We start from the raw sequence: 22,499 nt of genomic DNA, 5'->3' as shown, positions 1-22,499 counted from the left end.
AAACCTCCCTGTCCTGACTGCTTATAGATTCATTGATTCCAAGGCTAAAAGGGAACCACTGTGATCATCTCATCTGCCCTCCTGTATCGCCCAAGCCAGAGAACTGCCCCCAAAATAATTCCTAGAGCAGAGCTTTTTGAAAAACCTTGATTTTAAAAATTGCCAGTGATAGATAATCCACCATGATCCTTGGTAAATTGTTCCCATGATTAATTACTCTCACTGTTACAAAATTATGCCCTATTTCCAGTCTGAACTGGTCTAGTTTCAACTTCCAGCCATTGGATCATGTTACACCTTTCTCTGCTAGATTGAAGAGCCCATTATTAAATATTTGTTCCCCGTGTAGAAACTTATAGACTCTAACCAAGTCACCCCTTAACCCTCCCTTCATTAAGCTAAATAGATTCAGTTCTTATCTGGGCATCTGACCCATACAAGGATCAAATAGTCACTATCACAGGAGCCCTATCAGCAATCTTGTTTTGTTTCCATTTCTCCTGCGTTATGTCATCACTGTTCATTTACGTCCGCAGTTTATATCCTACTGCAGCATGTCATAAATCAGATATGCAATGACATCTTTTCTGGAGTAAGAAGCCTCCTCTTAAATAATAATAGAGGAGGGGTTGCTTAAGTCCAAATACTGGAAGTCCTCTAGTTCAGCACACAAGCCCCTAGAGTAGGCGCAGAAGGATCCTCAGCATTTCCCATAAAAGCCAAGCAGGATTTATGACAGTGTGACAAGATACGGTATTTTTGACACCACAGAGTTCATGGTAACCACTTATATTTAGTATCAGAGGGGGAGCTGTGTTAGTCTGGATCTGTAAAAGCAGCAGAGTCCTGTGTCACCTTATAGACTAACAGACGTTTTGGAGCATGAGCTTTCGTGGGTGAATACCCACTTCGTCATCCCGAAGTGGGTATTCACCCATGAAAGCTCATGCTCCAAAACGTCTGTTAGTCTATAAGGTGCCACAGGACTCTTTGCTGCACTTATATTTAGTCTCTTTCCTCCATTAGGATCCCAGCTCATGTTACAAACTGATTAAAAGGAATCATTTCTCATCTGCCACTGAAATGCAGTCATCTCCAGGGTTGAAACATGGCAGCTGGTTGAAAGGACACAGCAACTCTGCAAAACAGTTTGGGATGGAATGGGAAGAACACTGTAGCCAATAGAAACCACTGGAAGACCAGTGTAATTAGGCAGAATATATTCACTATACTTACCTGAGTTGGAATTTGGCCAGGTCACAGCCTCATAGCATCCTGACTCTTGCAGAAGGCTCAATGGAATCCTTAAGACCACAACTAGTCATGACTCTGTGATGCTGGTTTAATAATGACTTGGAGAGGAAAGGGACATCAGCTGATCACCATCACTTCCTGCATCCCTTCTCTTTTCCTTTGTGCTCCCCCATGTAAGTACTGACCAGACATAAGCTATGAGATCTAACAAAATCACAGTCCAAGGTAGATTTGCTACTGGCAGTTTTTGTAACTTTTACAAAAGTCTGGAAAGAGGGAAAGAATTTCACATTCTCAGCTCTACATGGATTATTTCTGAATATATCAGTTGGAGCAAGACGACCTCTAGGATAGAAACAAGCCACCAAGATCAACTGAACTTACCAAGGCTCTTCATTTGTCTTGGTTTGGGGATCTGTCCGACACTATTTTTGGAATTGGTGGAGAGTCTAAGAGGTTAGAAATATTTCTGGCTACTAAATTCAAATCTAGGTGATCTGTGATGAAGGCTTTATGTTCACAAAACTTCAGTGCATAAAGAATTCAGCCCATAGTATTTTATGTACTGAAGTCTTTGTGAGCTGTGCTGAGATTTCACCAGCCCATAAAGACTTTATGTGCTGGAGACTTCAAGCCCTGGTCTGGAATACTAGAGTCTTCAGCAGCTTAAGTCTCCACTGCTGAAATCTGTATGTACTCAGCATATGTTCATGGAGTTCTCAGCAGCACAAGTGTACAGCAGATAAAGACTTTGTATGGTGCCTTTTAGGCAGAGCTCTGCAGTCTGGATGTTGTGGAAGTGCAGAGCCCCGATGGGAGCTTCATTATGGCCTCACTACTGAACCATACTTGAAGAGGGTGCAGTACGCATGCCTCTTTATGTAGCACTAGTGCCATTGGCTATTTGAGAGGGACAGAGTGCTCCCTATCCCTTCTCATCCAGACTGGCAATTGCAGTAGCTTTGCAAAGTTGGGATACTCACAGGATTGCAAGGAGCGCATTATACCTCGCCCCTACACAGACGTGCAAAGGGTTGGAGGATACTTGTGCACCTCGGCAGGATGAAGCACAGTCAAACTTTATATCCCGGGGACATGGCAGGTTCTCAGCAATGGGAGAAATAACTATGAAGCTAGTGGAAGTTAACTTGACCACACTCAAAGTGGCTGCTCTCCCATCCCTGTGGTCATCTGAAATACCAAAAATACAGTCTTTTGGCTGGAACGCGGTTGTACGAGCATCTTTTTGCAAAAACCGCCTGAATCACGTATGATGTGTCTCCCAGTCTGGTTATTAGTCATTATCCTGCAGTGCTCTTCTGTGCAGAAGTGACCTCAAAGGCAGGGACCTCAAAGGTCTTTTCGTCGTAGGTGTGCATGGTGACTAGCACAATGGGAGCCAGGTCCCTTATTTGGGCACTACTGCAGGACAAATTATAAATACAGTAACAATGACAGTGGGATTTGTAGCTCAGTGGCTATCACTTGAGGCTGGTGTGAAGTGTCTGGTTGCGGTGAAGAGACACCTTACTGCAATTTGATGGCTGGCTCTAGTGTAAAACTCTATGGGAGAGGGGGGGATTGCAGCTTCCCTTCTACCATAGCAGTCACTGTGTCATGATATCTCAGGTGCCTTCTTTCACATCCTTAGTTCTGAACCAGTGAGAGAAGCAGCAAGATAAACCTGAGTCATTTTGGCATTGAGGGTAATGGGAAATGTCAACATTGAGGGATACATTAAACTCCACCCTCTCTCTCCTCCTTTCTAATCACCTCCTGGACGTGATAAATAATCTGTCTGGCTTCCACTGCGTGGTGGGATCGGTGTCATCCAGAGAGACCTAAGGTCTAAAGTTTGGGTTTCATTGCCAGTTCTGCAGGAGTTTGGAATGGAACAGGTTTGGGACTAGGGGCTATCTGGATGACCCCAGCCCAGCTGGCTGGGGGGGTCTCATGGGACTCAGGAGGGTTGTAAAGCACCCCCCACGCTCTTTGACAGGCTTCACACTCATCCTTAATTCAGCTGTGCTTGCACACTCCATCGTGCGTGACTCACAAAGCTGCTCACCGTTCTGAGAACACGAAAACCCTTAGGTGCGAGTGTAGTGAATTAACGCTGCCAACAAAGGCACCGTTTGGCATTTTCTGTCTTTTGGGCATTTAAATCAGGCAGTATTTGAACGAGGAGGGTCAGGTTCACAACTTGTGTAACTCCCCTGAAGTCCCTGCCGTTACCTAGAGATTTTGGTCCAGAGAGTTTATAATCATAGAATATTAGGACTGGAAGGGGCCTCAAGAAGTCATCCAGTCCCGGCCCCTGCACTCACGGCAGGACTAGTTATTATCTAGACCAGAGGTTCTCAAACTGGGGGTCAGGACCCCTCAGGGGGTCACGAGGTTATTATATGGGGGGGCCGTGAGCTGTCAACCTCCCCCCTAAGCCCCGCTTTGCTTCCAGCAGTTATAATGGTGTTAAATATATAAAAAAAGTGTTTTTAATTTATAAAGGGGATCACACTCCGTGGCTTGCTGTGTGAAAGGGGTCACCAGTACCGACGTTTGAGAGCCACTGAGCTAGACCATCCCTGACAGGTGTTTGTCTAACCTGCTCTTAAAAATCATTTGCAAAAATCACCCATCAGAAAGAATTCCATCCCCTGTGTTTCTTTTTGGTCTGACGACACTGAAGAAAAGAAAAGGCTGACGGGGAGGAGAGTGTCCTGACCCCTGACAGGCTGGACGGGGCCACGGCTTGCGTCCCCCTTTGAATCACATTGTAAAATCCTCAGACCAGGTCCTCCTCTTGTGTAAATTTTCCACATTCCATAGACTGCATCTGCTAGTAGCCAAGCTACCCTGAGGGCTCCGCACTTCTCTGCAATGAAGTCTTGCCCCTCCTATCCATTTCCCCTAGCGACTTGTCTCACTTTATCACTGACTGCGAGATGCCTTATCCTGTTATTCTGCCCTGCCAGCTGCTTGGATGCTCCGTGTCTGAAGCTCAGCTCATGCAGCAGCTGTGTTGGGAATAACCAAATATCGTGCAGCTGATGCACTGGACTCTCTCCCTGGGGGCAGTTTAAGCACTTGAGGCAAAGCGTTACAAGCGAAGGTCACTCAACAGGTTCACCGAGGCCAGAGACCACAGCAAGAAATTAATTATATAGTCTAATGAACAGCTTTCTCAGCAGAGCTGTGCGGAACGAGCTCTCCCTGCAATTGTTTGTGTTTCAGTGTATTAACATTCAGCAATCTAGTCACCCAGAGCAAAATTTTCCAAAATATCCTTCAGCTGCTGCATGTTGTTCTCAGCACAATGGACTGCAACGTGACCCATTTACAGCTGTCCAAAAATGCAGAGGGCCAGCACAAAGCCTATTAACTATTTAAATCCCACTTCGGCCATATTTTGAGTGCTGCATGCAGCCTGTTCTGGCTCTCTGCACAAGGGTGAATGACACGCAAAATGCATTCATTCACTTGGAATTGTCCCAATGCAGATGACATTTCCTACATGTAGAAAATTCCTCTGAGTGCCAAAACCTTAAGAAAAACTTCCTGAGGAACTGGACTGATGCCAAGGGATAAAGTCTTAACTAGTCACACCTCTGGAAAGATGAGTTCAAATTCCAGGTTCCACATTCTAATCCAGGCTAGGCCAGTGGGAAAAAACCCTCCAGTGAAGTGAACGCAGTTGCTCCAGATTTGCACTGGTGTAAATGAGACCAGAATGTGGCTGAAAATCCCTTGCGATTGCTCATCCATGACGCTAGTGTCCAGCGTCCTCCTCATGAGACATCTAGGATTGTGACAGCACAGGGTCTGATGGGTTAGGCATGCAGGGTGCTAGTAGGATGCTGGACTGGAATAGAGGATGAAGGTGGCAGGTCAAGACTGCGATGCAATGTGGAAGCCCATGACTAGGGTGGAAGTTGCAGATGGAGAGCAAAGTGCATTGTCAGAACTCTGTCTGAGAAGGTGGCTGAATGCCTACACCACGCAGAGCCCTAGCATGGGCTGCTAATCTCTCACTTTCATGAATGCCAAAGTCTCCCAAATCCTTTTTCTTTAGAAAAAGAAAGAAAAATTGCCTGTTATTAAAATAGGGAAGGGAAATCAATAAAAATACATGAAACTAGATCATGGGGAAGCCCTGTTGAAATCAGTTTGTGAGCAGAGGATTCTGATTTGGCAGATATGAACCAGGTTTTGAAACCATGCAATTTGTTATCCTAGCGAAGCTTTTTGGTGTTTACACCAGTGGACGCTAATTATACCTTTAATGCTTTTAGGAATATATTGTCCATGATGAGTTTCAAATGATCTTTGGACAACACTTAACAGCCATATAAAAGGAACTGATACTAGAATATTATTCTCACTTGCAGTCTAGAGCAGAGGAAATAATTGAGTTTTCAACTGGGTGGCTGAACCAAATAAATCGGAAACAAATATTAATTTCAAGTCAATCCAGAAATAATATTTTTTCGTTTTTCTCACTGAAAAAAAACTAACCCCAAAATTTAGTTTTGGGTTGAAAGAAATGTTTCATATGACCCAAAACAATACATTTTGTTTTGATTTGGGGTGTTTTGTTGTTGTTTTTAAATTAAAAGTAACTCAATTTTCAAATGAACCATTGTTTCAAAACGAAAAGTTGAAAGGTTTCACTTTGAAAATGTCAAAATGGAACATTTGGGACTTTTTTTAACCTTTTTTACATTTGGGGGGGGGTTTGAAACTCTTCACCAAATTCTGTTTGGATTCACTAATGGTTTTGGTCCACCTGAAACTGAAAATTTGAGTGAATAAAACTATTCACCTGAAAAATTTTGCTCAGCTCTGTTACAGTCAGCCAGTTGGCATGCGTCTCCAAGGAAAACACTACACAATGCAGCCAGTAGAACGTCTAGGAACTGCTCACCAAACAGGTCCCAGTCTATGGAACCAAACAGAGAGTATCTTATCAATTAATATAGCCCATGCGAGCTCAGTCAGAAGCATTCTGGCTTCACCAGAGCTTGATACCCTTGTTGACTGAGAACTAGATTTGGGCCACCAAGCAAACATTGAAGGGCTATGACTTTCAGTCACTACTGACCTAGGTTGGATCTGAACCGGTGACCTAGCAAGGAAAAAGCTCTAATAACCCAGTGCCAATCCCCTAGGCTATTCACTCCCTTTTCTAGGCTGCTAAGAAGGGACCCTCTCAGTGCTGCAGCTTCAGGGGGCTGAGGCAATTGATGACAATTAGTGAACTGTTGTTTAGAAGCAGGCAGCTGATGAAGTTTGACAGTGAACCTAAGCAGTTTCAGGGCACTCTGGGCAGGAGATGTTGGCCCAGCAGCTTTAGGAACTGTCCAGTTGGCAAAGAGATCAGACCACACGTATGAGCCGGGACATAAAAACCTGCATGTTAATGAAGAACTGCAGGTGCTGCATCCTCTGTTCTTGTTATAGACTATTGATCACAGGGGCACGTTTACAGAACAAGTTATGCCTCTGTGGACAACTTTAGAACAGAGAACAGCAGCAGCAAATGGCACCCAAGCGGCTGTAAGTGCGTGAGTGCTCTCTGAGAGCAGTGGTTTCCGATCTGCTGCACTAGTACAGCAGAATGGCCCCTCGGCTGTACTGCTCAGTCCCACCACTGAACTATGTGAATTCTTACTTCCAAAGCCTTGTCGCTCCTTGCCAACTCTGTTGTGGGTATAGGTGTGCACATGGGGGGATGGGATGGGTAGTGGGAGGGCATAAGAACTCAGCAAATAGGCTCATCAGAGAGTAGACTTGGAAGGATTAGATTTTTATTGGTAAATGGAGATAAATGTCTATTTCACTGCACATGCAAACTAATGAAAAAACATTCCCATTGATCATCATCTACATGCACAGATATTCAAAGTAAGAAAAATGCTGCTTGAGAACTGAGTTTGATTTAAGGCTATTTCTGGTACTTTGTGTGTTTTGGCATATGATGTGGACAATTTGTGTTTTAATGTTTATGAGCTGCAACCTCTTGAATCTCTACATCTACCGTCATTAAATAATTATTGTCTGACCCCCTCCCTTGTCTGACACCCCCCCCCATAATTTCCCACAACTATGAAAATTGAAATCAATAAAAATTGGGGAGGGGGGATTAACACCCATAATTTTGTGCAACTGTGAACATTTACATTAATGAGAACTGAAAAAAAGCGTAAAAATAAACATTAATATTATCCATCAAAATTACAAAAGAATGAAAATTGAATTCTGCCAAGCCTATCAATAAGGGAGGAAGAGGAAGGAAACCCTTAGCGTACCCATCACAAAAAGCCTTGAAGAGTCAGTGCCGTCGCGCACAGTTGTAAGTGACCATCTTAAAGTAACTTCCCCTCTCCTCCCCCCGACCATGCAGATGTCTCTTCTTGTTTGTGGTCATCATGTGATACACTATAAACTCATCATGACAGGATATGTGTCTTCATCCAAATTGTGTAGCACCATGTACATCTGCAGCATGTAATTATTATTATGAATTCTCAATAATGTCATCATATGCTGATGTGAAATCATGGGAAAGAGGAAGAAGAAGTAGACAAATCTGAAATAGTCTAATAGGCTGTATTCTACTTATCTTATCATACGATATTCCTCTTTACTGTGGTGGAGTGACACATGACTAAACAGAATTTGGCCCAGCCCATACCTCAATTTACTGGTAATTTACATACATATGTAACTGCACTGTATCCGGTTTATTTGTGTTGCTGAATAGCCCATGTGATGTACATACATTATACATATTGGTCCATTTGCTAATTGGACATACTTCGCTACCATAACTTTGTATAATGTGCATTATGCAAATATGTACTAGGAGACCATCACTTCCTAATGGCTTCTTTGACACATCCTCATTCCGGCCTTAATTCTGGCTGCTCTACTGGATGGCTCTGCTATGAATCCTAAAACATGACTCAGAAACATGTGGGATTTTCGCTGAGGACTCTTTCTATTATTTAGGAGTCTCAAGAAGGAGAGGACGATTCTCTAGTTCCAGAATACATCTCAGCAACTCATGTGACCTGTTGCTTCTTTCCTCTCTAGGCTGATGCTAAGATGGTCTGTGATGTAGTAAGTCGAATGGAGGACACAGAGCCCTTCTCTCCAGAGCTGCTGTCCGCTATGATGAGACTCTGGGCAGATTCTGGAATCCAGGAGTGCTTCAACCGGTCCCGGGAATATCAACTTAATGACTCTGCCCAATAGTGAGTATCCCATTCCATAGGTTATTGTATCAGAAGGAGAGGAAACGTTGCATTTGGGCTTATTAAACTTTGGTCTGAAGTGTCCTTTAAAATGCTCAGGTATGTCTTGGCAATGACTCTGTTGGAGGTGTTGTTTAAAGATTGGGATGAGTGTTGTGTTCAAGCTCTTAACTTATCATGCAGGACTCCGATACAGATCTAATTCTGATCCATCCGGAGCTAGTCTCTTTGCCCAGAATAGCTCACCCCAGGGCTTGATCTGGATGTTATAAAGGGAATGTCTTAAAGCAGGTTGGTCCATGCACTGATCTAGTGGATCCGCTCATGGGGATAGTTGACTTCTGGACAGTCTGATAGATAACAGGATAGTTTGTTTACCTGGTTAATAGGACAAATTGTAGCACAATGGAGTTGATTCAATTTCCACCTCCCTAACAGAGCTCATTATGGTGATAGGCCTCCCAGAAATAGGTGAACTCTTTGCTGTTACAGTGGTGTTGGTTTCCTTGTGTTCTTAGTATTATTTTTAACAATGAGCTCAAGGTGCACAGTTAGGAATCAGATCCAAGTTTTCACAAAGATCACAAGTGTTCAAGTCTAGGGTCTTGGTTCACCTCATTCTGAAGATAGGAGGGCCACCAGCAAACTTCTGATCTGGACCTACATCCAGATATGAATTTCCCAGAGTTTGGGTGTGTTCATTTGATGCGTTTTGGCGTGGACCCAGCTTTAATTGTTATCCATCCAATACTAAATCTGTCTGCTTCTACCTAACGATTGATACTAAAACAACTTCATTTTGCAACTTAATCAATTATGCTGTTTGGGTTGTTTAGCTTCTGTGATAAAGCCTGAGATCAGACATTCCCCAAAATAGATCAGAACTTTACACCAAAATGCTGGGATTTCAACTGATCTCACTATGTTGTATCATGGCTCGATGATGCAGTGCGATCAGGCGCTTACCCATGTCAAGATGGGAACATGCAAATATTGTGATGTCATGACCCAGCATCCTCAGACCAAGATGCAATTATTTTGTACTCCAGGATGAAGGTAGGGACTGAACTAGATAATCTGGAGGTCCCTTCCAGGCCTATGATTCTATAAATAGCAGGTGACCCTAACATTATGCCAATTCCAAATATTTATTGTACGGATATTCACATTTAATCTGTTTCATTATTGACTCTAACAATAAAACAGCCATTTTTGCCAACACAGACTTTCATGATTCCCTGATTATGGCTGTGCTGGCCAAAACCTTGGTATTTATGTATATTATATATATATATTATATATATGTCAGTGGTTCCCAAACTTTAACAACCTGTGAACCCCTTTCACTAAAATGTCAAGTCTCATGAACCCCCTCCTAAAAATGAATATTTCCAGGGATTTTCTCCTTCACCGGAGTATAAATAATAAAAGTAGTGATCTTGGAAATATAAAATTTGTTTTTATGACATGCTTATTACACACGATTTATTATTATTATTAATCATTATAGTATTTATATTACATTATGAAAATGGCAACAGTCCTCCAAGATCTCACTTTCATAGCTTGTATCACTTTGAATAAGCCTGTTATAAGACAAGGCTCCTATGTTTCATCAAAAAGTATCAGATGTGAAACAGCAGGAAGGTATTTAAGAAGCCAACTCAGAGTTCCTCCTACACAAGCATTCAGGTCTTGAGCAGTCCAGGCAAACAATGCACGTTACAACAAAGCTTAAACTTGTTCTTGATAATAATCTTAAAAACAATACTAGCTGCCTATTTAATTTTAAAAATAGCAAAAAATATCCACCTCCCTTTCCATTTCTTATAAGGAGTCTTGAAGTTTAAATCTCCTCAGTGTGATAGATAGGCTTGCTTTGATCTGCTTAGCTCTTGGAAGTCCAGGAGCTCTGGGCTGCTGGCTGAGTGCTCCTTGGGGTCCCTAGGGACAGCTCTGTCCACCATTAGGGATTTGTTTTTCAAGAACCCCCTGTAACATTTCACGAACCCCCAAGGGTTCATGAACCCCAGTTTAGGAACCACTGATATATATATATATCCTCCATGGAAAAGTACCAGTAGGAAAGTATTCCTGTATTTTCAATCTTCTTTTAATGCTATTTAGCAGCTGGAATTAAGGGGGAGCAGCCCACACCAAATGACCAGCACACTCTGCAGAGTCCATCAGCTAGTGGTCTGTGAACCGACAACAGATTGGGAATCTCTGTGCTATATTTTCAGCAATGATTGTATTACAATCACAGCCAATCATCACTAATTTCAATGGAAGATGTGTGACTAACTCCTCTGCAGTGCTTTGAAAATCTCCAACACACACACACAAACACACAGAGCGTGAAAGAGAGAGAAGGAGGAACTAAAGATTGGAAGGAACAGAAAAATTAAGGACTGATCCTGGCACCCTTACACACAGGAGTACCTTTTGAAGACAATGGAACTACTCGGCTAAAAGTTGGAGGATCTAGATCTCTAGGCCAGCAAGGCATGCTCATGCACATCAGTCACCAGTGAAGGAAACTATTAGCTTTAAAGGCCTTCACGCTTTCTATTCAGTTGTTCCATCTGCAGCTACTCTAGCCAGATAAAATCCGCACCTCTCTCCCATAATACCGGCTGGGGATTTCGTTGTGGCTGGAGTTGTTTCTATGAATTCAGCACTACCTTTCGTTTAAACAGCTAACCCAGTGAAGTCTTTTGCAATTTCAGATCTATTGCCATTTAGGAGTTGCTGATGTTTAGTCACTAGAAGCAGAGATCCTGTCATAGGACAAGGACACTGTAACATTTCTGGTACTCCCCTACGCCCTGGTGCACTGTGCCAGGTGGTAACATAAGTGACAGTTCAATTGGTGCTTATTAACACCCAATGAATCTCTTTTTTAAAGGCGTATTTTTCACTTAACCCTTGAACACCTTTTTTGTTTCATTTTTTAATGCAGCGAATAATGGCTTTAAACACCAGCACATACAGAAATTATTTCCTTTTAATGCAGAGAAGGAGTGACTCCAAATCATCTCAGAATCTGAACTTCCTCCAAGTTTGCAGGTGTTTGGATGCACCTGCACCTCTATGGGGACAGGCTTTTGGTTTGGGCCCATCTTTGTATTAAACATGTAGCCTGATATCAATGTAGCTGAACAAAATTGACATACAGAAATATGTTTCATACGCCAGGGTAGTCCAAGGCACTTCTCAACCCACTGAATTCTACACTCGAGTGCAGTCATTATATAGCATAGCAGCCTATATGAGTGGAATTTTCCAAAGCACTCATGTTGGCCTAACTCTGTTCCCGTAGCAGTCCAGGGTAGACCTCCCACTCAAACGCCGAGAGTCCCAAGCTATCTGTCCAACTTAGGCATTTCAAAGGCGCGATCCTTTTTGGTATCTCTACGCTGTTCTGTGCGCCGCAATCCCTCAGACGCAGCCCTATCCATTACCATCTGTTTTATTAACTGAATGGATATTAGCCAGGACACAATGATTGTCCCCTGCTTTTTTCCACATGTACCAGGAAATCTGTTACCGTCTACATTAGCGACCTCCCTAGAATCTAAGCAACTGGAAAAGCAACTGGCTCAATATGTTACTCACTGGCCAAGGCAGAATTGTTCCCTATATCATGTCCTCTAGTGCTTTGTCCAGGATAGTGTTAAATATCATAAGCTAGGAGGCTCCTACTGCTTCCCTTGGGATACTAATCCGCAATCTAATCAATAGCACAGAAGAGAGAGAGACACCATCATGGGGTTTTTTAGCCTAAATTTTCCTATGGTTAATTCTATACCAGTACTCACAGATTGTACACTCTTGTACTGCCCTAAACACGATGTGCATTTGCAGTTCCTCCTCGCCATCAAAGATGGGCAGAAGAGATCTGGGTTTCTACAACTAACTTATACCTATCACTGCATAGGGCTTTTCCAAAGCTTTTTGGTTTGTTTTGTTTTAAGTCTATAAAATCAGCCTGTCTTTATGGAGGGTCTCACACGCATGCTGAGGAAAGTGGGGGAAGCTCTGATTGCAAGGAGGAAAATGAGAGAAATAGTTGATGCTCTGTAAGGGACCTCTGGTATCTTAGCCAGCATCTTCCATTAAGAGTAAAGCAATAGGCAAAGGAGTGAAAGGGAAGGACATTAAAACATTGCAGATGTTTCTGTCATTTGGCGGTGGCTTTTTCATCTGTCTACAGGCAAATTTATAAGTGGATTGAGTGCTGTATCCCTAATCATCTGCTTTTGGTTTCTTTCATTCCCACTCCATCTCCTTGTTCCCCCACCACCACTTTTATTTTTTTAATCTTGCTGCCTGTGAGCTATGGCGACCCCTGCTCATAAAGAAAAGTCTTGGGCACTCCTCTTGTCTTTTTCTTCTACAGCAGGACACCTTCAATTGGAGTGTATTTGGAGACCCACATTTGTGCTCAAAAATCACACAACAGGTGTTTCCTTTGGGATTCTTTAATCTCTTACTTTGGATCAGATTTTAAAAGTGAAAGGTTCTTTCCTCTCATCAGATTCCTAACTAGGCAGGTTCAGTTCGGGGCACTGCACAGGAAGAACCTGATTTTCAGCACACTTGACTGGGTGCCTACTTCTGAATGTCCCTTTGGGATGTGCACACACAAACTGAATACTGAAGTAGCACATGCTCTTGGCTAGATAGGTAAGAAGATGGGCAATTGGACATACATAAAAAGGCCAGAATCCTTTTCCAGTGGACACAGATATACAGGTTATTCTCCTCCTTACTCCAAAGAAACAGAACAATCATCAGACATGTACAATACAAACATGTATTGACTTTTTAGCAACATGCCAGTGGCTGTTGAAACCTTAACATTCCCAGGGTCAAGGACTCTGTTGGCAATGAATTTTGGAAACGTTACACTGAGTTCAGAGTAAAATATTGGCATCCTGCTTACGGCCTCAGCTGCACAATCCTCCAGAGAATATTTTCAGCTCCACTCTCTTTGAAGGGGAATCTGCTTGAGATATTGGTATAACCTTCATTTCAAACTATTACTGTACCACATACGCCAACCAACCCTTTGTATGGAGAACAATGCAGAGGTGTAAGAACATGTTGCAAAACGATGCTAACTTAAATCATTCTATGAGGAACCGAAAGAGTCGAGCGATCTCTTGAATGGCAGCCTAGTGATTACGCTGCTCTAAAAGAACCCCAGAGAGGAACTAGGACATATGGATGGCTGCTAACTGCCTGTTTTCCCAAGACAGCTCCCACATTGGTGAGTCTGTTTAACATCCTTCAAGCAAGACTTGCAGAACACTGGAACAGTTCCGTAATATCTTCCTAGTCATAGAATCATAGAATATCAGGGTTGGAAGGGACCTCAGGAGGTCATCTAGTCCCACCCCCTGCTCAAAGCAGGACCAATCCCCAACTGTCAAGCCTGACCTTAAAAACCTCTAAGGAAGGCAATTCCACCACCTCCCTAGGTAACCCATTCCAGTTCTACACCACCCTCCTACTGAAATTTTTTTTCCTAATATCCAACCTAAACCTCCCCCACTGCAACTTGAGATCATTACTCTTTGTTCTGTCATCTGGTACCACTGAGAACAGTCTAGATCCAACCTCTTTGGAACCCCCTTTCAGGTAGTTGAAAGCAGCTATCAAATCCCCCCTCATTCTTCTCTTCTGCAGACTAGTCAGTGCAATATCACCGCAGACTGCAGTTCCTAGAATGATTTACAGAACACCAGTCCCGCCTTGTTAACCATCCACTGTGGTCAGTGGTATGTGCGCAGACAAGATAAAAGTAGGCTGCACCGTCCCATCAAACTCAATCCTGACCAGGATGGACCAACTCCAGGAGTAAGAGGATAATTTATTCTCAGTGCCTATTCAGCAAAGGGGACAGCTGTGATGGTGGCTTTTGTGCTGTTGAGGAACCAGCCTGAGACCCCTCTAGCCCCAGATCCATGCAGTTTCATACTAACCCCGAAAGGAAAGCATTGAGAGGAGCATATGTGCAAACTCGTCCAGTGATTACGCTGCGGGAGTCTTCCTTCCAATCTCCTCCCCCACCTCACTGCTTAACACCGCTCTCCTCCCCAGTCCCCTTAGAGACCATGAAGCTTTAACTAGGTTGCAACGTGTGCACATTTCCCCATCACCCGGCTATCCTCTAAGATAGCTAATTTGCAGCGCATTGGAAAATGGAGCCTGATCTCTCCATTATTGCTCCCAAAGGCCTGGCCCTGCTGCACACAGCCCTGTCAGATGCAGCAGAATTTCTCATTGCCAGCTCTATTTGTCTTGGTTGCTTGGGTTCCCTCCCCCACACACCCCTTTCTCCCATCACACTGGGTTACAAAGCCTTGGATTAAGCAAAAGGAAGAGGGGATGGCACATGTCTCAAGGGTCACCACACATGAACCTTAGCAGAGCTCATCACCCTCCAGCATTCCATCCCCATCCCTTCCCTTGCTGCAGCTGGAGCCGGCCATTACTAAACACAAGGTCAGAGAGCTGCTCTGACAAAGAAGGCTAGTGCTCATAGCGTACCATTCTCTATCCCTGAAGCAAGGCCACTGACAGACAAGGGACTAGAAAAAAGGACTAATGGGGCTGAAATTAAGAGAAGGACAATTTAGAGTTGACTATCAAGAAGAATTTCCTAACAGAGAAGTCTGTTAGATTGAGAAACAGTTGCCCAGTGGAAAGGGTGGATGCCCAATGCCGATTTGTGGATAAAGCACTGGAGAATGCAGTGGATAATCCCATGCTGGTAGGAGTTGGGACCAGATGACTCCATAGGTCTTTTTCATCACTCTCTCTGATACTAAGGATCCAATGATTATTCCTCAGAAAACTCTCTCTCCTCCTCTCCCTCCCCCTTCAACACTGATTGTTGGAGCCTCCTTTTTCCTTAGCCCACCCTCTGTGGTGGATGGACTAGGAGGGAGGGTAATGAATCCTGCTGCAGACGTGAAAGTAATGGAGTGTTGCTAGGGACACTAGGGCAGAGGCTGAACATGGCTAGAAGATGGACATTCATTTCCATTTAGCACATCAGGTCTAATTTACTGCTTGTGTAAGTACCATTCCTGTGCTTTATTACCCCTGTACAAGTGCCACCTGCTTTGGGACCATGTAGCACTGTGAAACTAGTTTTACCAGCAAAGTAAAGATTCAGCTTGGATGACTTGCTGGGCACTATAGCTTTACACATAAATTCTAAGACAATGCACATTTTAATGCACTCCGATTACTAGAGGGGCCTCTCAGATTTAAGAAAGAAATATTAAAGGTCATGTTTTTCCATTATTATTCCCATCAGATGGGCAGATTCTATTTTCTCATCACATTTGTCCATTAAAACGTGCTTGTCATGCTCCCTCCTCTGTCTATCCCATCGCTCAACCTCACTTAGGTTTAATTGGAAGGAATATCAGCGTAAGTGAACAATCCAATTAATTGGGGTGAGTCTGTTGAGCTATTTATTGAACAATCCACCTTTACACCTTAGGCCACAAGTACCAATAAAACCAAAAGGGATAATTTGCTGCATTACTCAAGTCGGAGCTGTAGATACCATTTAGCTGGATTTATGGTTTGACTTATCTTTGCTTGCAAGTAAATATTCCTGCCTTCGGTGCTCAAGTTTGAATGTTAAGCTCCGTACGTGATAAGCAAAACCAAGCCGCCCTATAAAACTCATATCGGCAAATGCAGTTGATTGGACCAGTATTGCTCAATGCCATTTACTTCAGTCAGAGGTGAACAGACTGCAGAAGGGGAAAGCTCAATCAAGTGCAGAGAAGGTCGATGTGGAATAACATTGTTTGTGCCTCGTGAGGTAACTATGGCACCAATTCAGAGGTGCTCAGACTCCGGAACTGTCTCTTACCATGCGCTTGTGCAGTGTCTAGCAGAATGGGGTTGTGACCTTGGCTGAGGCGTCTAGGTACTATCATAATACAAGTCAATAATATTAAGCACTGTAAGCTGGGAGACTAACTCAGCAGGAGGGGAAGTTATCATGGCAGTCAGCAAAGTATTTTCCTTGAGAGACATTGCTTATAATATGAGAGTAGAATAAGTTAACTTAAACAAAAAAGGAAATGGGAAGGTTTCTGAGCTTAGGGTTGAATCCAGTCCTAAGGGCCTACATGTGGTGCCCAGCTTCCCAACAGCATCCTCCCATCTCTGTCTCCCAGACAGCCCTTGCCTTGAACCCTGGTTCAAGGAATAGTGAAAGTTGAATTCAGGTTCATCCTACTTCACAAGGGAGCATGGAGTGGCCTGGCACCAGGTCACAGCTATGTACCTGGAAAGAGCTGTGTAAGGTCCTTCTTGTTAGCGACAGAGAGCGACGACGTGATGCCGATGCTTTCCCACCCTGGCTTCCCAGGGTATATGAACATTTATGGATTGAATCCTTTTCCTGGCACTCAGCAACACTGAAAGAGCAGCATGTAAGAGGCAAGAACACATTGTAATAAACCTTTCTTGCATCTAGACAACTCAGCTGCATTACACCATTGAGCTAGCATTGCTTTGGATACCTGCAGCACATGGGCAAGAATTTTCTGTAAAACAAGATAACTGCCCAAGTAATCGGATGCTGTGACACACCTGCAAGATTTACAACAGAGTTTATCGGAACTCAGAACATATCCATGATGTCTAATGTCCAAATGGTATCCGAGTCTCTGCAAACAACTGTCATTGTCCAAGGGTTAATCTATCTTCTGAACTCCCTCCCTTGAAGCTACTGAAAAATCAGATTTAGCCATATGAATGACAAGACAGACAAGCCAGAAAAGCCAGGGTAGCAGTGAAAGGGCCCATTTTCACGAGAATGAATCTAGGAGTAGAGAGGGCTTGGAAGAGGGAGGAAAGAGAATATATCACTCATTACCCTTCGCTTCCTTGGTTCTCCACTTTTCCCACTTTATTCATGACTTTAGTTCCTTGTGACAGGTACAGGATTCACAGCCCTGGAGACAGAGGTTCTCTATATATGCACAGAGCAGATACAATAAGGACAGCAGCAGAGCAAGTGTTTTCTACACCAACCCAACAAAATGCTTCAGCCCTGAGCCGGAGGAACCAGACTCCAGGGCCCTTTAGTTCAGACTCTGCTCACCTCTCTGCTTGAACTTCCAATAAGTATGCCAATGAGCACCTAATGTAACGGTGGATTTTGTGACAGAGACTCCTTTCAATACTAGACTGAGGCCCACCAACTAATTTCACATAAGCCACACTCTTTCCAGATGAAGGCACTGTCTGCCTTTCCCTTTGAAATTCCATCTTCAGTGTTGTCAGCATTGTACGTGTGCGCTGAATGTAGCGGGGCATTGTCCTTGAGTTCAGGGGCATCATGGATAGTCTGGTCCAGTCTTCCTGAGCTGGTAGAATAGTGGCTTTGGCACAATGTCTCAAAGCCAGAAGGGGTTAAAACAAGGGAAGAGTGGAGAGATGTAGTTAACTCTGCCCATCATTCCCCTATCCCACCCCAGAACAAAACACCAAACAAGCTGCTGACCAGCACTAAGAAATGTCATTTTCTCTATTGTTGGCGTTACCAAACAAGAAGCTGAATCACAATAGGAAGGGTTAGAAGCCTGAAGGGCTGACTAAGCAGTGCACTTAGTCTATGCCAGACGCTGACCAGGCGGGAAATCAATACACATCAGATGTACCCATTTCTTATAATGATCCCATCTGTGCTAATAAACTGCAGTTTAGGTTGTGTCAGCAATTCTCATCTAAACTGTCTTCAGACGCTTCCAACTCAGCTCTGAAACATTCATTCTGAGAAGGATCTTGGAACACAAGGTCTCCAGGCTGCTGAGTCAGCCATAATTCCTCCGGGGGACTCACCACGGAGACATGGCAGAGCAGGAGCTCCATCATGCTTGGAGGGGATTTACTACATTCCCTAACACAAGCCCAGCCAGCTCTGTTGGCTGTTGCAGAACAGAGGCTGGGGCCATGACCCTGCTTTCAGCCTACCCCCTTCTGCTCCCTTTTAGGCCGCGGCAGTCACAGAGAGGGGCATGTACTCTCCATTTAGCTCCTGGCAACCCCTCTCATGAACTGGGTGGTCTGTCGGGAGAGGAGAAGTCATTTGCAAACTTATTTCCTTAACTGGGCTCTTTCGTCCATCCTTTCAGAAGCGCAGGCACAAATAGTTTTCACGAAGGATGACCCACTCCTGCTAGCCTCATTAATAAAGGAGTTCATTAGAGCAGCTGCCTAAAGAGAGTAAATGGCAAAGCAATGTGATAGGACCTGCTCCTTTAAGTTGGCAGAAGTCTCCTGAATTTCTAGGGTGGGTGTATTCTACATGCAAAAGGCACCTTGGTCTATGGGTGTGTCTTGACTGCAAAACAAGCTGTGTTCTTAACTCGGGTTAGCTAACTCTGGTTAAACAACAGGGAAGACCCAGCATCCCAGCTTTTAACTCAGGTTAGCAGCTCAAGTTCAACCCCAGCCTCCTGTTATAGACCTTAATTTTAGCTGCTACCAAGAGCTGCCATTAGCTAAACACAAGTTAAGAGCCCACCTTTTATGTGTGGTGCAGACAGATTTCTATGTGAGACGTGGCTAAACTGACATCACCCTAGATGAATCTCTAGCCTCCCTGAAGAGAGGAGGCTCTACCTGTGGGGGTTAAAGGAGAGGTATTGATAGGAGCTAAAGTTATCACTGGCTAGAACAGAATTCCATCACTTGGGGCTCTGCATGCTGTAGCAGGGGATACCAAATTCACCTGCCAGCTCAACAGAAAGGTAAATACCAAGCCTGTAGTGTTGTCTTATCTGTATCCCCTGCAGACCACCGGGGACACTGTGTTACCCTTTCTCCCAGAAACAAATAGGTTTTCAAAGGTCTTTTTGAATAGTTCCAGTAAATAGATAATTAATCTATTTACTGGATAATTAATAGTCTGGATATAGTCTGGATAATTAATTCCCCATGAATAAAGAGTTTGTGGTAACTTCCACCTCTCTGGCATTTCATACAGCCTTCCAGCACGTTAGCTAAACTTCTTTCCCCTTGTGGATTGAAGTTACAGTGCCTGGCTTAAATGGACTGATTGATCGCAGTATATAAATACCTACATGCGGAAGAAATATTTGTTAATGGGCTCTTGAATTTGGTAGACAAAGGTGTAATAAGATCTAATGGCTGGAAGTTAAAGCTAGACAAATTCAGACTGGCAATAAGCTGTAAAGTTTTAACAGTGAGGGTAATTAACCATTGGAACAATTTACCAAGGGCCATAGTAGATTCACCATCACTGGCAATTTTTAAATCAAGATTGGATTTTTTTAAACAAAATATGCAGTAACTCTAAAGGAATTATTCTGAGGAAGTTCTCTGGCCTGCGTGATAAAGGAGGTCAGACTAGATAATCACAATGGTCCTTTCTGGCCTTGGACTCTATGAATCTATGACTTTGGTTTCAATACCCATGATCCTAAACTGGACCACAGGGTTTCTGATGGTCTTAAAACAGTTTTCCAACCCACAGTGAGGGAACAGTACATTACCACATCATGTGTGTTGTCCTTAAATGCCTTGTTTAGTAGCAAAAGGAATTTGGCAAACGATGGGGAGAGAGAGGGTATTCAAATTCTGTACACTTCTGTGAAAAAAACAAACCACATTCCAGCATTTTAAATACCAGAAAATATACTAGAGCACTCTTTGCATTCTGTCCTAAATTATTGTTGTTGGGGGTTAGTGAACTTATGCTATGTGCCCACCCAGAAGTGGCTGCATTTCTGAAAGCCTGATCCTGCCACCTTTACTCATGTTTAGTAGTACCTTGCTGTCCCTGAACACAGTAGACTACTTATATAGTAACTACTTAGCATAAATACCATGGCAGAATCAAGCCTAAATTAACCTTTTCCCCCTGTGGGAATTATCTTGTTTTTTTTAAAAAATCTAAGATGACCAGAAAGTTTAAATTATGTAGACTTAGGAAAATGCAGGTATTAGACACATAAAGTTGTCTGTGGTACCAGGCTGTTAGGATTTTAAAAATAACACTTCATATTTCAGAGACTCTTCTGCATCTTTTTGCTTTTCCTTCCTTCCTATCCTGGGATGGACTTCACATTTTGGGAAAGAGTTGCTGGTCAGAGAGAGGGAGTAGCCCTGGGTCAAGAAATCCCAGATCTAGCAGCTGGGCTTATGTTTTGTCCTGCAGAAACATGTAGAGTCCCGCTGCTAACTGCTATGTAATCTGCTCACATCTATGGCTGACAAATTACAGCAAAGTGAGACTGTTCTGTTGAAAGGGCTGTAGGTGACAGATTTGGTGCAGGGATATTTTAGTTGTTTGGCTGTGTATTTTTATTCTGAAATACACTTAAGGCAGCTGGAACTGGCAATCTGCCAAGGTGTTGGGTTTTTTTGTTTTGTTTTGTTTTTTGTTTTTTTGGGGGGGGGCAGTAGGTTTGGTTTTTTTTTATTATTGCCCCTTACGTGTCCGTTCACAATCCCCGTTTTCCATCATCTCTGCCTTTTGGGACTAGCCACTCACTTTACAACGGTCTGCTCGTTAGTTCAGTCTTGTACCCTTCTCCCAAAACGGCTTCCAGTGGACGTTTTCCTCACTGGGAGACAATTTAGATGTTCTAATTTTGGCAGCTGTGTGACTCCAGAGGTGGTGATCTCTGTGATGGCTCTGAACACCTCACCGTCAGTTGCTGCAAAGCAGCGTAGCTTCATTGAAGTCAATGGGCCTCCTTTCTTCAGACTCTGAAATCAGTGGAGCAGTATTGACTTACACCCTGTGAAGATCTGGCCCCAAGAATTCAGAACCTTTAAGGGAGATGCACTGACTGATGCCACAGGTTGCTGGTCCATCATGTTCTTGGGAGAAATTCTACTCTCGGCTTCACCAATTCATTCTCGGGTCTGTGCCCGTTTCTGCTGTCATAGACTCTTGTGGAGGCCGCTGATGGTGACAGAAAGCGCGCAGCAAAACGATCACCCTGTCTCCTCTGCGGGGAGACCCGTCCAGGCCCAAGAAGACAGGCAGCACTGGCTGCAGCGACCAGGCAGGCAATACATTGATTTCGGGTGACAAGGCACTCGTGGAGTCCCGATTGCAATTTAAATCTGCCCTCCCTTAGCGTACTATAACCATAAGGGAAGACACGTTGTGGCAACCAGGTGACTATCCCTCTGAGATGTCGGGGGAGTAGCTGGCACAAGGAGGTGTGATTTATACTTCTTTGCGCCAGCTTGGGTGAATCTAGCTCATGGAATACTCTGCAGTAACAATCCCAACCACGCTCCTCGTACAGTCCTGATACGGCAAGGTTTGCCGCCATTACTAGAAGCTACTGGGGTAGTTTTTTTAGAAAAAAACAAAAAGGCCAGTGTGATTCGGAGTAGTAAGACACAGCCAACATGTAATGTGTCATCAGTGTCATACATGTCATGTGTCATCATGCAGAGGGGCAGAAGAAAAAGGTTCATTGTTAAGCCACATGGCCAAGTACTGATTTATACAGAGGCACAGATCCAGACTGCTCTATGCAAAGGGCATTTCTTGGAGACACATGCCGAGGTTTCCTAGGATTCGTTAAGTGTTTGCTGTTCAGTCAGAATGGTTAAACGCCTGAGAATAGCAGGGTCATGAATTCTCTCTAGCCAGAATTCATATTGAGCAATCCAACTTCCCCATGTGTCTGCAGCTGCCGTATGATTGTCAGGCCTCTTGCCCAGCTTTCAGTCAGCAAGTATTACAGATCTGGATTTTCATAGGAATAGCCCGGATTTTGAGGGGGCTGCTGTCCAGTGCCACACAAACAAGCAGCCAGGAAATTAAGGCCCTGATTTTTAAAAGGCCCTGACCTCAACCTCTGATTTTGCACCTCAAAATAATTGTGGGTCTTCATAATGGTCCTATTTTATAACACAGTCCTGATTGGTTACCTGACTTGCATGTGCGTCTAGGCT

The 22,499-nt window shown here is 43.7% G+C and overlaps 1 protein-coding gene across 3 annotated transcripts in view; it reads left to right on the top strand.

The window, feature by feature from the left end:
• GNAO1 (G protein subunit alpha o1) overlaps nt 1-22,499 on the top strand; it is a 310,405-nt gene that overhangs the window by 207,996 nt on the left and 79,910 nt on the right. For all 3 annotated transcript variants that reach the window (XM_044987312.1, XM_044987311.1, XM_044987310.1), the window contains exon 4: nt 8,350-8,510. In XM_044987312.1, coding sequence (XP_044843247.1) covers nt 8,350-8,510 — 161 coding nt within the window. The remainder of the gene's footprint in view (nt 1-8,349; nt 8,511-22,499) is intronic.

Source organism: Mauremys mutica, chromosome 14 (assembly GCF_020497125.1).
Source record: "Mauremys mutica isolate MM-2020 ecotype Southern chromosome 14, ASM2049712v1, whole genome shotgun sequence".
Taxonomy (NCBI): Eukaryota; Metazoa; Chordata; order Testudines; family Geoemydidae; genus Mauremys; species Mauremys mutica.
This window is presented reverse-complemented; position numbering and strand designations above follow the sequence as displayed.